The 14880-nt window shown below is 46.8% G+C and overlaps 1 protein-coding gene across 1 annotated transcript in view; it reads left to right on the top strand.

The window, feature by feature from the left end:
* Cmtm7 (CKLF like MARVEL transmembrane domain containing 7) overlaps positions 1-14880 on the top strand; it is a 37991-nt gene that overhangs the window by 22089 nt on the left and 1022 nt on the right. Inside the window, exons 2-4 of the mRNA XM_042666564.1 lie at positions 206-379; positions 5895-5993; positions 10775-10856. Coding sequence (XP_042522498.1) covers positions 206-379; positions 5895-5993; positions 10775-10856 — 355 coding nt within the window. The remainder of the gene's footprint in view (positions 1-205; positions 380-5894; positions 5994-10774; positions 10857-14880) is intronic.

Below are 14880 nucleotides of genomic sequence, written 5' to 3'. Positions count from 1 at the left end.
GTTTTTTCTGCTCAAGGCTGGTGCTCTACCATTTGAACCACATCTCTACTGGCTTTTTGCTGGTTAAACTCTTGCTGGCTAATTGGAGTCTCATGGCATTTTCTGCTGGGCTGGTTTTGAACTGTGATCCTCAGATAGTCTGAATGCCTAGGATTACAGGCGTGAGTCCCTGGCCCCAGCTAATGCCTCTGTCTATTTGTCTCAGGTCACTCTGCTGATTGCCTTCATCTGCGTGCGGAGCTCTCCATGGACTGACTACAGTGCCTACAGCTACTTTGAAGTTGTTACCATATGTGACTTGATCATGATCCTCGCCTTCTACCTGGTGCACCTCTTCCGTTTCTACCGCGTGCTCACTTGCATCAGCTGGCCCCTGTCGGTAAGAGAACCTGCCGTGTTCCCAGTGTGCCTCCACATTGGCTCAAATTCTTCCTGTCCACTCATTCCTTCTTTCAGAACATCCTTTTCTACTTCAGCTGAGTTTGGGATTCTGCCTGATGTCTTACCAATTTCTAAAACATTTTTCCGTGGCAAGAAGTTCATGGCTCTCACTTCAAAGTCAATTTTTCTCAGGTGACAGAGAGTAGCAATGTAAGTTGGAGGAGGAACACAGAAGTATCCATGATTACAAGAATGAGAACCAGCACCTGACCCAGCCACTCATTTAAAGTACATAATTCAAAGGGTGGCATAGAAGTCCAGAGTTGTGCAATCATCACTAGAGTCAATGTTAAAATATTTAATCATCTCAAAAAGAAATTTTAGCCAGGCACTGGTGGCTCATGACTGTAATCCTAGCTACTCAGGAGGCTGGGATCTAAGATCAAGGGTCAAAGCCAGCCCAAGCACGAAAGTCCATGAGATCAAAGTTTAAGGCCAACCAAGGCAAGAAGTCTAGGAGACCTTATCTAAAACATAAGCTGGGTAGAGTGACTGCTAATTTGTCTGTGATCTCAGCTAGGCTGGAGGGATAGGTAGGAAGATCAAGGTGGACTGCCCCAGCAAAATCTGGAAAGCCCTTCTGAAAAAGGACTAAAACAAAGGGTTAGGGGTATGACTGAAGGAGATGGAGTGCCTGCCTAAATTCAAACCCCAGTACCAGTGAAAACAAGAAAAAGAAAAGAGGAGCCGGGTGCTGGTGGCTCAGGAGGCTGAGATCTGAGGTTGATGGTTCAAAACCAGCCCACAAAGGAAAGTCTGTGAGACTCTTATTTCCAATTAACCACCAGAAAACCAGTAGTGGAGCTATGGCTCAAAGTGGTTGAGTGCTAATCTTGAGTGAAAAAGCTCAGAGACAGCACCCAGGTTCTGAGTTCAAATTCCACAACCAACAACAACAAAAAGGAAAGAAAAGAAGGAAGGAAGGAAGGAAGGAAGGAAGGAAGGAAGGAAGGAAGGAAGGAAGGAAGGAAGGAAGGAAGGAAGGAAGGAAGGAAAAGAACAAGAAAGGAGAAAGAAAGAAATTCTATCCCCTTTGGCTATAATCTCGCTACCTTTCATCCCCAGCCCTAAGCAGCCTCCAATCTACTTCCTGTCTTAACAAGTTTCCCATTCTGGGCATTTTATGTAAATGAAATCATGTGTGTGTAATCTTTTTGTCTGGCTTTTCTCACTTTGTCACTGAGATCTTTTTGCTCAAGGCTAGTGCTCTACGACTTTGAGCCACAGCTCCACTTCTGGTTTTCTGGTGGTTAATTGGAAATAAGAGTCTCACAGACTTTCCTTTGTGGGCTGGTTTTGAACCATCAACCTCAGATCTCAGCCTCCTGAGCCACCAGCACCCGGCTCCTCTTTTCTTTTTCTTGTTTTCACTGGTACTGGGGTTTGAATTTAGGCAGGCACTCCATCTCCTTCAGTCATACTCCTAACCCTTTGTTTTAGTTCTTTTTCAGAAGGGCTTTCCAGATGTTGCTGGGGCGATCGCCCTTGATCTTCCTACCTATCCCTCCAGCCTAGCTGAGATCACAGACAAATTAGCAGTCACTCAGCCCAGCTTGTGTTTTAGATAAGGTCTCCTAGACTTCTTGCCTTGGCTGGCCTTAAACTTTGATCCCCTTATCTCTGTCTCCTAAGTAGCTGTGATGCAGGCTTGGGCCCCCAAGCACGGCTCTTATATTTTTATCATGAGTATCCTTGGGTTGTTTTCACCATTTGGCTACAATGAATGTGACAGAAAACATTCATGTACAAGGTTTTTGTGTGGACTTGTTTTCATTTTCTTTTCCTTCTTTTTTGAGTTTTGAGGTTTTATTATTTATTATTTTTATTTTTAGTTTGCGGGCATGTTTTTTGTTTTTTAATGTCAGTCCTGGGGCTTGAACTCAGGGCCTGAGCACTGTCCCTAAGCTTTTTTGTTCAAGACTAGCACTCTACCACTTGAGTCACAGCTTCACTTCTGGCTTTTTGGTGGTTACTTGAAGAGTCTCAAGGACTTACCGATCAGAGCTGGCTTTGAACCATGATCCTTATTTCTCAGCCTCCTGAGTAGCTAGGATTACAGGCATGAGCCACCAGCACGTAGCAAGTTTTGTGTTTTGAAACAGTCTTGTTAGACCTTAACTTTAGGATCCTCCTTTGCTTTAGCCTCCCGAGTACTGGTATTTCAGGTGTGTACCACTATGCTGAGTTGTATTCTCATTTTTTTTTTTTCTAGTCATGGGCTTGAACTGTCCCTGCATTTTTCTGCTCACTAGTGCTCTACCACTTCAAGCCACAGAACTACTTCAGTTTTCAGGTGGCTAATTAAAGATAAAAGTCTCAGAGACTTTCCTGTCGGGACTGGCTTTGAACCATGATCTTCAGATCTCAGCCTCCTAAGTAGCTGAGATTACAGGCATGAGCCACCAGCTCCTGGCTTCATTTTTCTTGGGGATATATCTAAGAGTGGAATTACACTGTATGTTTAATTGTTTGAGGAACTGCCAGGTTGCAGGCCAAAGTAGTCCTGTCTTCTTAGCTATTTTCCAAGAGTTACAGTGTCTCATCTGCTTGCTAAGGCTGCTGCTGCTGCTGCTTCTTGTATGTGTGTGTGTGTATGCCAGTACTAGGGTTTGAATTTAGAGCCTGGGCATTGTCCCTTTGCTTTTTCACTTAAGGCTGGTGCTCTCCCACTTGAGCCACACCTTCTTTCAACTTTTTGCTGGTTAACTGGAAATAACAGTCTCATGGATTTTCTTGCCTGGGCTGGCTTCATGATCCTCACATCTCAGCCCCCAAAGTAGTTTAGGATTACAGATGTCAGCCATTAAAGACTGGGATTAGTGATTGTGTTTGTTTTGTCAGTGTATTCTAAGGCCCTTCACAGCAAGGGATATAGCTCAGTGGCAGCTCCTAGTACTTCAAAGCCCTGGGCTCAGTCCCCAACACTGAAAAACAAAAAGAAAGCCAGGCCCAAGTGGCTCACACCTATAATCCTAGTTACTCAGGAGGCTGAGATCTGAGGATCACTTTTAGAAGCCAACCCAGCCGAACACTGGTGGCTCATGCCTGTAATCCTAGCTACTTAGCAGGCTGAGATCTGAGGATTGTGGTTCAAAGCCAGCCCAGGCAGGAAAATCCATGAGACTCTTATCTCTGATAAACTACCAGAAAATCAGAAGTGGCACTGTGGCTCAAGTAGTGGAATGCCTGCCTTGAGCTGAAGAGCTGAGGGACAGTGCCCAGGCCCAGAGTTCAAGCCCCAAGATCAATTTAAAAAACAACAACAACAACAACAACCCAGATAGAAAAACCCATGAGATTCTTATCTCCAATTAACTACCAAAAAGCTGGAAGTGGAGATATGGCTCAAGTGGTAGAACTCTAGCCTGGAGTACCAAAGCTCAGGGACAAGGCCCAGGCCCTGAGGTGAAGCCCCAGAACCAGCATACATAAACAAAAAGTAGCTAGAGGGCATTGGCACTCCTGGATACTCAGGAGGCTGAAACCTGAGGATCGTAGTTCAAAGCCAGCCCAGGCTTTGAACTTGATGTTGAGCAGGCAGAAGGTGACGGGGACCCTGAGAAAAAAAGAGACCCATTAAAAAACTGCTCTATTGCTGAGATCTGTACCACTCAGCTGGTGAATCTACCTGCAAGCCTGCCTTCTTCTTTTTTTTTTTTTTTTGGGTCCAGTCATGGGGCCTGAACTCTGGGCCTGGGCACTGTCCCTCAGCTCTTCAGCTCAAGGCTAGCGCTCTACCACTTGAGCCACAGTGCCACTTCTGGATTTTTCTGCTTATGTGGTGTTGAGGAATCGAACCCAGGGCCTCATGCATGCAAGGCAAACACTCTACCACTGAGCCACCTTCCCAGCCTCTGTTTTTTGTTGTTGTTTTGTTTTGTTTTTTGTTTTTTAAGTGCTGATCCTAGGGCTTGAACTCAGGGTCTGGATGCTATCCCTGAGCTTTTGTGTTCAAGGCTGGAATTCTACTATTGGAGCCACAATTCCACTTCCCACTTTTTGGTGATTAAATTGGGGATGAGTGTCACAGACTAACAATCGTAATCCTCAGATACCAGATTCCTGGGTAGCTAGGATTATAGGTGTGACCAGTGTCTGGCTTTGGCATCATTCTTTTTTTTTTTTTTCTTTTAGGGCCTGAACTCTGGGCCTGGGCCCTGTCCCTCAGCTCTTCAGCTCAAGGCTAGCACTCTACCACTTGAGCCACAGCGCCACTCCTGGCTTTTTTCTTTTTGCTTATGTGGTGTTGAGGAATCGAACCCAGGGCCTCAGGCATGCAATGCAAGCGCTCTACCACTGAGCCACCTTCCCAGCCCCTGGCATCATTCTTTGTAGTTCATAGCTTCTTCATAGTCTACTTTCTATACTGGTTACCTGCCGGCTGTGCAGCTCCCACGGCTAAACTGCAGGGAGAAGAGGAGACTACATCTATTCCCTTTTAGCCATTTTTTTTCCTAGTGCTGGGGTTGAACGTGGGGCCTGGGTGATATCTTTGTGCTCAAGGCTAGCATTCTATTACTTGAGCCACAGTGTCACTTCCAGCTTTTTCTGAGTAGTTTATTGGAAATAAGAGTCTTATGAAGCCGGGTGCTGGTGGCTCATGCCTGTAATCCTAGCTGCTCAGGAGGCTGAGATCTGAGAATCACGGTTCAAAGCCAGCCCGGACAGGAAAGACTGTGAGACTCCTATCTCCAGTAAACCACCAGAAAACCGGAAGTGGCACTGTAGCTCAAGTGGTAGAGTGCTCACCTTGAGCTGAAGAGCTGAGGGACAGTGCCCAGGCCCAGAGTTCAAGCCCCATGACCGACAAAAAAAAAAGTCTCATGAATTTTCTATCCAGGCTGGATTTGAACCATGATCCTTAGAGTTCATCCTCCTGAGTAGCTAGGATTACAACATGAGCCACCAGGACCTGGATGCCATTATTATTATTATTATTATTCCAGTCCTGGAGCTTGAACTCAGAGCCTGGGCACTATATCTTAGCTTTTTCACTCAAGGCTCCTGCTCTGCCACTTGGGCATCACTTCTAGCTTTCTGGTGGTTAACTGGAGATAAGAATCTCATGGGCGGGGCTGGGAAGGTGGCTCAGTGGTAGAGCGTTTGCCTTGCATGCCTGAGGCCCTGGGTTCAATTCCTCAGCACCACATAAGAAAAAAAGCCGGAAGTGGTGCTGTAGCTCAAGTGGTAGAGTGCTAGCCTTGAACTGAAGAGCTGAGGGACAGCACCCGGGCCCAGAGTTCAGGCCCCACGACCGGACCCAAAAAAAAAAAAAGAATCTCATGGGCTCAAGTTGGCTTTGAACAGCAATCCTCAGATCTCAGCTTCCTGAGTAGCTAGGATTATAGGTGTGGGACCACTGGCACCCAACTTACTACCTTTTCTGATGCCCAGTTGTTCCCTAGAACCAGGAGTAACCACGCAACCCATTTCTTGGCTTTGTTTTCCCTCAGGAACTTCTGCACTATGTGATCGGTACCCTGCTTCTCCTCATTGCCTCCATCGTGGCAGCCTCCAAGAGTTACAACCAGAGCGGACTGATAGCTGGAGCGGTGAGGATGTCCTTGAGCCCTTAGGAACAAGTTCTTGACTTCGTGCTCACTTTCCTCCTGGAGGGGGAAGAAAAGGGGGTGACTTCTGGAACACAGTGGTAGTTTGGGGACCTTTTTTACGTGTGTGTGTGTGTGTGTGTGTGTGTGTGTGTGTGTGTGTGTGTGCGTGCACGCGCGCCAGTACTAGGACTTGAACTCAGGGCCTGGGCACTGTCCTTGAGTTTTTGTGCTCAGTGCTAGAATTCTACCACTTGAGTTTCAGCTCCTCTTACAGCCTTTTTGGTGGTTAACTGAAGATAAAGAGTCTTATGGACTTTTCTGCCTGGGCTGGCTTCAAATCCTGACCCTTAGATCTCAGCCTCCTGAGTAGCTAGAATTACAGGCATGAGCCCCTGCCACCAAGCTTAAGCCTTTCTTTTCTTTTCTTTTCTTTCCCTTCCTTCCTTCCTTCCTTCCTTCCTTCCTTCCTTCCTTCCTTTCTTCTTTTTTTTTTGGATGGGCTTGGGCTTGAACTCAGGATCTGGATGTTGTCCCAAGCCCTTCCAGCATTTTTTTTGAGTAGTTTATTGGAGTCTCACAGGACTTTATTGCCCAGGCTGGCTTTGAATCCGATCCTCAGATCTCAGCCTCCTGAATCACTAGGATTACAGGTATGAGCCACCTGCACCCAACTGAGAATTGTAAAGTTTTAAGAAAAGCTCTGCTAAGCACTAGTAGCTCATCCTTATGATCCCAGCTACTGAGATCTGAGGATCATGGTTCAAAGTCAGCCCTGGCAGGAAAGCCCTGTGATACTCTTATTTCTAATTAACTACCAAAAAGCCAGAAATGGAGCTGTGACTCAAGTGGTACAGCATTAACCTTGAGCAAAAAAAGCTAAAGGAAGCCAGGCTCTAGTGGCTCACGCCTGTAATCCTAGCTACTCAGGAGGCTGAGATCAGATCATGGTTCAAAGCCAGCCTGAGCAGGAAAGTCCATGAGACTCTTATCTCCAATAAACCACCAGAAAACCGGAAGTGTCACTGTGGCTCAACTGGTAGAGCACTAGCCTTGAGCTGAGGAGCTGAGGGACAGCGCCCAGACCCAGAGTTCAAGCCCCACAACCAACCAACAAACAAACCAAAAAAAAAAAAAAAAAAGCTAAAGGACAGTGGACTAGACCCTGAGTTCAAGCCCCAATACCAGACAGAAGAGAAAAGAAAATCTCAAGCCTGGTGCCCATGGCTCACGCCTGTAATCCTAGCTACAGAGGAGGCTGAGATCTGAGGATCATAGTTCAAAGCCAGCCTGTGCAGAAAAGTCCAGGAGACTCTTATCTTCAATTAACCACTAGAAAATCAGAAGTGGTGCTGTGGCTCAAGCAGTAGAGTGCTTGCCTTGAGCTGAAGAGTGCAGGGACAGCACCCAGGCCCAGAGTTCAAGCCCCACAACCGACAAAAAAAAAAAAAAAGAAAGAAAGAAAGAAAGAAAAGCTCAAATCTGTGATGGTTTTATTGTTATACTTCAAAATTCTCCAGGCCTGGGGGTAGGTGTGCTCCTGAAATTTCACTAAGAGATAGAGTGTTTCTTTGAAGGTCACATAGGAAATGAACATCACTCTGAGAGATGGCCAACCTCGCCTCAATCCTAACACCCCCTAAATGATCATCCCATAATCCCATAGCTGACGCCTACTCTGCAGTCTCTGAGCAGGGTGAGGGGCAGCTGCAGGTGAGGAACTGCCCAACAACAGTGCAAGGTGAAAGGGCACAGCTGGACTCCTGCCCAGTGTGCTGCGGGCAGACATGAAGAGATTCCCAGTGGGCTTTATAATCAGGTTTCACATAATGGTCAGTCCTAGAGTCCTTACAGCTAACGTGTGCGCGGGTGCATGCCACTACTGGGGCTTGAACTCAAGGTGCAGTCTCACTTGGCTTTTTTTACTCATGGTGGCACTTTACCACTTGCGCCATACCTCTACTTCTGCTTTTTTGCTGGTTACTTGGAGATAAGAGTCTCTTCGAGTCATCTGCCTGAGTCGATGTTGAACCATGATCATCAGATCTCAGACTCCTTAGCAGCTAGGATTATTACAGTGAGGCCCCCAAGTGCCCATTAACTTGTTTTTTTAGTGCCACTGATGCCTGGCTCAACTAACAGCTAACATTTGTCATCTACCAGCTTTGGACCTAAGGCCAAACCTGGTCACGACAGTCAGAAGAAATAAAACAAGCAAACAAACAAAAAGAAATGTTCATTTGACTTAGGACATGAGGACAGGGTACACATGAATGACAGTTAGTACAAAAGGCTTTGTCTCCTAGAATAGCATGCTCTACTGATATAATAATAAACTGTTTAATTATGTAGTGCAGACAGTTGGAGCCCGGGATGGTATGTAATGTGCTAATTGTGCAAAAGAGACAATGTCAGCCCAGCCAGGCCAGGCTCTAATGGGCTAATTATGTGCTCTAGACAATTGGTACAATTGGGAGCTGAGGGGAAAAGGCTCTGGGGGGGGGGGGGGTAACAGGCTGGGGTGGGGTGCCACGGGGAGAGCAATGTTAACCAGCAGTCAGCCTGAAAAAGGAAAGCAACTCTTGTTGAAAAGGCAGCCTTTCTGGCAGCTCCCTGAACTGTTTCCATAAGTCTGGAGACTTGCCCTGCACTGTGGTGGCATGGAGACCCTGAGGTCTCTGTGTGGGTCTGGGAACCCTGCACCCAGCCCTGGCTGGCTCTGTGGCTTTAGGCTAAATAGTTGACTTCCTGTGTCTCCATTTGTTTAGCTTGGACATAAAAAGGGGCTGAGAGTAACACTAGCTTCCCCCACACAGAGCTGTGAGGGCCAAGGAGTCCATTCACCTGAAGGCTTAGATCCTGGCAGGTGCTTAATGTCTGCCCTACTGCCAGTGGTGGTCCCATGTAAGAAATGTGGTTCCAGTCCTCTGCCCACCCCACCCCCCACCCCACCTGCCCTTGGCCATCCACTGAGCTCTCTCCCAGGCCCCAGGCCCGCCCTGAATGAAGAGCCCCAGCCTGGCCTCCTCATGCTCAGGCCCTGGGTGGGCCTGGAGAAGAGAAGACAGCGCCATCCTCGCTGCACTGTGACACAAGCTTCCATGCTGCAATTAAAGAAGCATGCAGCTGGGCGCTGGGGACTCACGCCTGTGATCCTAGCTACTGAGGAGGCTGAGAACTGAGGATTCCAGTTCAAAGCCAGCCCAGGCAAGACAAATACTCAAGACTCATCTCCAGTTAACCAACAAAAAGTTGTAAGTGGAGGTGTACCTCAAGTGGCAGAGTGCCAGACATAAGCAAAAAAGCGAAGGGACAGTGTTCAGGCCCTGAATTCAATTCTTAGTATCAGCATGAAGAGGAGAAGAAGAGGGGGGGGGGGGGGGCATATAACTGCTATTCTAAAATCAGGGTAGGAACAAGATATAGAATGTGGAGCAGTGTTCCAGCCCAAGAATTAACGCTGGGTTTGATACCTTATTAAACTGTCCTCATGGTTCGTTCTTTCTCTTTCTCTCTCTCTCTCTCTCTCTCTCTCTCTCTCTCTCTCTCTCTCTCTCTCTCTCTCTCTCGTCAGTCATGGGGCTTAAACTGAGGGCCTGGGCACTGTCTCTAAGCTCTTTTTTTTTTTTTTTAATTGTGAAAATACCATAGAGAGGGGTTACAATTACATGGGCAAGGTAATGAGTGCATTTCTTATCAAGCATTGTGGCCTCCTTTGTTTCCCTTTACCATTCCTTCCCATCTCACCCCCCCACACCCCCGTTCACCCTCATCCCTAAGCTCTTTTGCTCAAGGCTAGCGCTCTACCACTTTGAGCCACAGTGCCACTTCCGGTTTTCTGGAGGTTAATTGGAGATAAGAATCTCACAAACTTTTCCTGCCTGGGCTGGCTTTGAACTGTGATCTTCAAATCTCCACCTCCTTGAGTAGCTAGGATTACAGGCATGAGCTACCAGAATGCAGCTGGCTTTTTCTTTTATAAATATCTTTTTTTTTTGGGGGGGGGGTCTGGGTGCTGTCCCTGAGCTCTTCAGCTCAAGGTTAGTGCTCTACCACTTGAGCCACAGCACCACTTCCAGTTTTCTGAGTGGTTTATTGGAGATAAGAGTCTCACGGACTTTTCTTGCCCTAGCTGGCTTTGAACCATGATCCTCGATCTCAGCCTCCTGAGTCACTAGGATTGCAGGCGTGAGCCACAAGCACCCTGGCTCAAACATGTCTTCTTTATAACTCATGGTGTGCTTATACGCTATAATTAAAAGACTAATGATATGTAACTTTGTTCTAAAAGCAGCTTAGGAATAAAGTTTTGAATGTGTCACAGTAAAGTACAAATATGAAAGTAGATGCCCAGGCCTCCACCTTTGCCTTGTGCGTGGCTGCAGAGCCAGAGAAATGTTAACACTGCCACCACATCACGAAATCCCAGTGGAGCACTACAAACTTTAATTCTACATTAAAATATCCAGTTCTATTTTTTCCTTAGTTCTTGGTCCAGAATAAAGTCCAACTCAGTTATAAATCTAAATGTGAGCCCAGACCCAGTGGTTGCCTAGAGTGGAAACAGAGACACAGCTTCCAGGCCTGACCAGGGCACAGGAGGACACGAAGCTGGTAATCGGGCCTCTGTGGGCTTCAGCTGAGCTGGGAGAAGGTGGTTGTGTCAGATGACTCCCAAGTCTTCTTCCGGCCACAGAAAGAACGGGAAGCACAACACAGATGAGCATCAGATAGGATGTGGTGATAGACTCGAGGCCCGTGGCCTTCCTCTCCTGTCTTTGCAGATCTTTGGGTTCCTGGCCACTTTTCTGTGCCTGGCAAGCTTGTGGCTGTCCTATAAGATCTCCTGCGGAACGCAGTCAGCAGGTGAGTTCTGTCATCTGTACTCCAGCACCTCCTGCAAGGAGCAGGAGCAACTCAAAAGTAGGCCTTTGCCCCAGGAAGCGGGCCCACGGACAGCTCAGAGCAAGGTAGAGCAAGAAAGGATTAGCTGCTTCTTTTGGTAACTCCTCCACAACTTTAACCAATGCATTTATACAAACACAGACTTATGATTTTTAGACATTATATATTAATGAACCCTTCTACATGCTCTTTTTTTGTTGTTTTGGTGGTACTGGGGTTGAACTTATGACCTTGTATTTGCTAGGCCCTCTACCACATGAGCTACACTTCCAGATGGTTTTTGCTAGTTATTTTGGAGCTGGAACTTTTTTGTCCAGGCTAGCTTCCAACTGTGATCCTCTAGCTCTCAGCCTCCTGAATAGCTAGGATCACAGGTATGAGCTACTGGCACAGAGACATACATTGTACATTTTCATCCCATTTTTCTTTTCCCTTCCTTCCTTTCTCCTTTCTCCCTCCCTCCCTCCCCACCTCTTTTTTTCTTTTTTCTTTTTGGTCAGTCATGGGGCTTAAACTCTGGGCCTGGGCGCTGTCCCTCAGCTCTTCAGCTCAAGGCTAGCACTCCACCACTTGAGCCACAGCACCACTTCCAGTTTTCTGGGGGTTGATTGGAGATAAGAGTTTCACAGACATTCTTGCCCGGGCTGGATTTGAACCATGATCCTCAGATCTCAGCCTCCTGGGTAGCTAGGATTGCAGGTGTGAGCCACCAGCACCCAGATTCTTTCTTTCTTTTCTTTCTGGTGCTGGTCCTGAGGCTTGAACTCAGTGCTTGGGCACTATGTCTGAGTTTTATTTCACTTAAGGCTAGTGCTCTACCACTTGAGCCACAGTACCACTTCTGACTTTTTCTGCTTATGTGGTGCTGAGGAATCGAACACAGGGCCTCATTCATGCAAGGCAAGCGCTCTACCACTGAGCCACCTTCCCAGCATTCCCCCCCCCACCCCGCCCCCTATAATTGTGTCAATAGCAGGCTTGAATTCAAGGCCTAGGTGCTGTTCTTTTTTGTTTAAGGCTAGCATTCTACCACTTGAGCCATACTTCCACTTCTGGCTTTTTGCCAGTTAGCTATAGAAAAGATTCTCATAGACTTTTCTGCCAGAGCTAGCTTTGAACCACCATCCTCAGCTCTCAGCCTCTGGTTAGCTAGGTTTCCGGGCATGAGCTACCAGTGTCCTGCTTCATTCATGTTTCTTTTCTCTAAACTAGCTTTACTGGGAAATAAATCACATACCGCACATAGTTCACTCACCTAAAGTGTACAAGTTAGTGGTTTTCAGGATATTCACAGAATTATGCAAACATCACTACAATTTTAAAACATTTTCATCACCTCAGAAAGAAACCCTATATCCATTAATACTCATCCAAAACCAACCTGCTGCAATTCTGGGCAAACACTGGTCTGTGCTCTGCCTTGTGGAATCGCCTGCTCTGGATATTTTTGGATATTTTGGCTTCGGGCTTCCTGTAGCCAGAAGGAGATTTTTTGTTTGTTTGTTTTTTGTCATGGGGCTTGAACTCTGGGCTTGGGTGCTGTCCCTGAGCTCTTCAGCATAAGGCGAGTGCTCTGCTGCTTGAGCTACAGCGCCACTTCCACCAGAAGGAGTTTTGAGGTGAGGGCTGGGAGGAGTCAGTTGTCGGGCTACCTTCTGTAGCAACTCATCACAACACACAGGCTTTTATATTTCTGGTGGTGGTGGTGGTGATGTGTGTGTGTATATGTGCCAGGCTTGAACTCAGGGCCTGGGCATTGTTTCTGAGTTCTTTTGCACAAGGCTAACACTTTACCACTTGAGCCACAGCTACACTCCCAATCTTTTTGATGGTTAATTAGAGATAAGAATTTCATGGACTTTCCTGCCCTGGCTGGCTTGAACCATGATCCTCAGATGAGCTCAGCCTCCTGAGTAGCTAGGATTACAGGTGTGAGCCACCGGCATCCAGCCAGACTTTGACTTTCTTCTTTTTTTCTTTTCTTTTTTTCCTTTTTGCCGGTCGTGGGCCCTGAACTCTGGGCCTGGGCGCTGTCCCTCAGTTCTTCAGCTCAAGGCTAGCGCTCTACCACTTGAGCCACAGCACAACTTCCGGCTTTTTCTGCTTATGTGGTGCTGAGGAATTGAACACAGGGCAAGGCAAGGCAAGCACTCTACCGCTGAGCCACCTTTCTAGCCCCCCAGCTAGACTTTGCTGTTTCTAATGTGGTTTTTAAAAAAGAACAAAGAAAAAACGTTCTGGCTCAAAGAAAGATACAAATTAGAACAGTTGACTCAAGCTCTCCTAACAGTCTACTTCTAAGAACTCATTTTAAAGATAAAAACCAGGGCTGAGAACGTGGCTACATGGTAGAGTGCTTGCCTAGCATGCATGAAGCCCCGGGGTCCGATTCCTCAGTACCACATAAACAGAAAAGACCAGAAGTGGTGCTGTGGCTCAAGTGGCAGAGTGCAAGCTTTGAGCAAAAAGAAGCTCAGAGACAGTGCCCAGGCCCTGAGTTCAAGCACCAGGACTGGCAAAAAAAGAGATACAAACCCGTAGAAATGTATGTAAAAGTCTATTTTCAAGAGTGTTCATTACAGCATTGTTTAGTAACTTATTTTCTTATTTTTATTCCTTTATTGAGAGTAAGTGATTACATAAATTTCACAGTATTGTGGAATGGTGATACTTAGCTAAAGTCACATTAATAATAATAGTAATTTAAGAAAGAAAAAGATGGGCTGGAATGTGGCTTAGTGGTAGAGTGCTTGCCTAGCATGCATGAAGCTGTGGGTTCCATTCCTCAGTACCACATAAACAGAAAAAGCTGGAAGTGGCACTGTGGCTCAAGTGGTAGAGTGCTACCCTTGAGCAAAAGAAGCTCAGGGACAGTACCCAGGCTGTGAGTTTAAGCCCCAGGACTTGCCAAAAATAAATAAAGAACAAGAAAACAACCTCAACCTTCATGCCCTTATAAAAGGAGACTAATTGTATAAATTGTTACATGGTCATGCAAGGACTCAATGTAAAAACCATGAGGCTAGCCGGGCGCCAGTGGCTCACACCTGTAATCCTAGCTACTCAGTAGGCTGAGATCTGAGGACTGCAGTTCAAAGCCAGCCCGGGCAGGAAAGTCCGGAGACTCTTATCTCCAATAAGCCACTAGAAAACTGGAAGTGGCGCTGTGGCTCAAGCGGTAGAGTGCTCGCCTTGAGCTGAAGAGCTCAGGGACAGTGCCCAAGCCCAGAGTTCAAGCCCACGACCCACCAAAAAAAATATATATGATGGGACTGGGAAGATGGTTCAGTGGTAGAGTGCTTACCTCACATGCATGAGGCCCTGGGTTCAATTCCTCAGCACCACATAAGCAGAAAAAAGCCAGAAGTGGCACTGTGGCTCAAATGGTAGAGCGCTAACCTTAAGCTGAAGAGCTGAGGGACAGCGCCCAGGCCCTGAATTCAAGGCCCATGACCAACCAAAAAAAAAAAAGATGGAGAAGCTGGCGCAGTAGCTCAGGAGGCTGGGGTCTGAGGATGGCATTAGAAGCCAGCCCAGACAGAAAAATCTTGTGAGACGCTTATCTCTAAATAATTTCCTAAAAGTTAGAGTCAAATGGTAGAGTACCAGCCTTAAGTGAAAAAAAAAAAAAAGCCAAGGAACAGCACCTGGAGTTCAAGTACCAATAACAGAAGGAAAAAAGAAAAGCCAGGCACTGGTGGCTCACACCTAAAATCCTAGCTATTCAGGTGGCTGAGATCTGAGGATCACGATTCGAGACTGGAAAGTCCGTGCAACTCTTAATCTCCAATAAACTACTCAGAAAAAGCCGGAAGTGGCTCTGTGGCCCAAGTCGTAGAGCACTAGTCTTGCGCACAGAGAGGCTCAGGGACAGTGCCCAAGATCTGAGTTCAAGCCCCAGGACTGGCAAAAAAAAACCCCACAAAAATTATAAAATAAAATTAGGCCAATGGCTCCGGAAGGAAGGAAGAAAGGAAGGGAGGGA

Source organism: Dipodomys spectabilis, unplaced genomic scaffold (genome assembly GCF_019054845.1).
Source record: "Dipodomys spectabilis isolate Male_0828 unplaced genomic scaffold, ASM1905484v1 ptg000365l, whole genome shotgun sequence".
NCBI classification, from domain to species: domain Eukaryota; kingdom Metazoa; phylum Chordata; class Mammalia; order Rodentia; family Heteromyidae; genus Dipodomys; species Dipodomys spectabilis.
The sequence above is the reverse complement of the archived record's forward strand: the minus strand, read 5'-3'. Positions and strand labels throughout refer to the sequence as shown.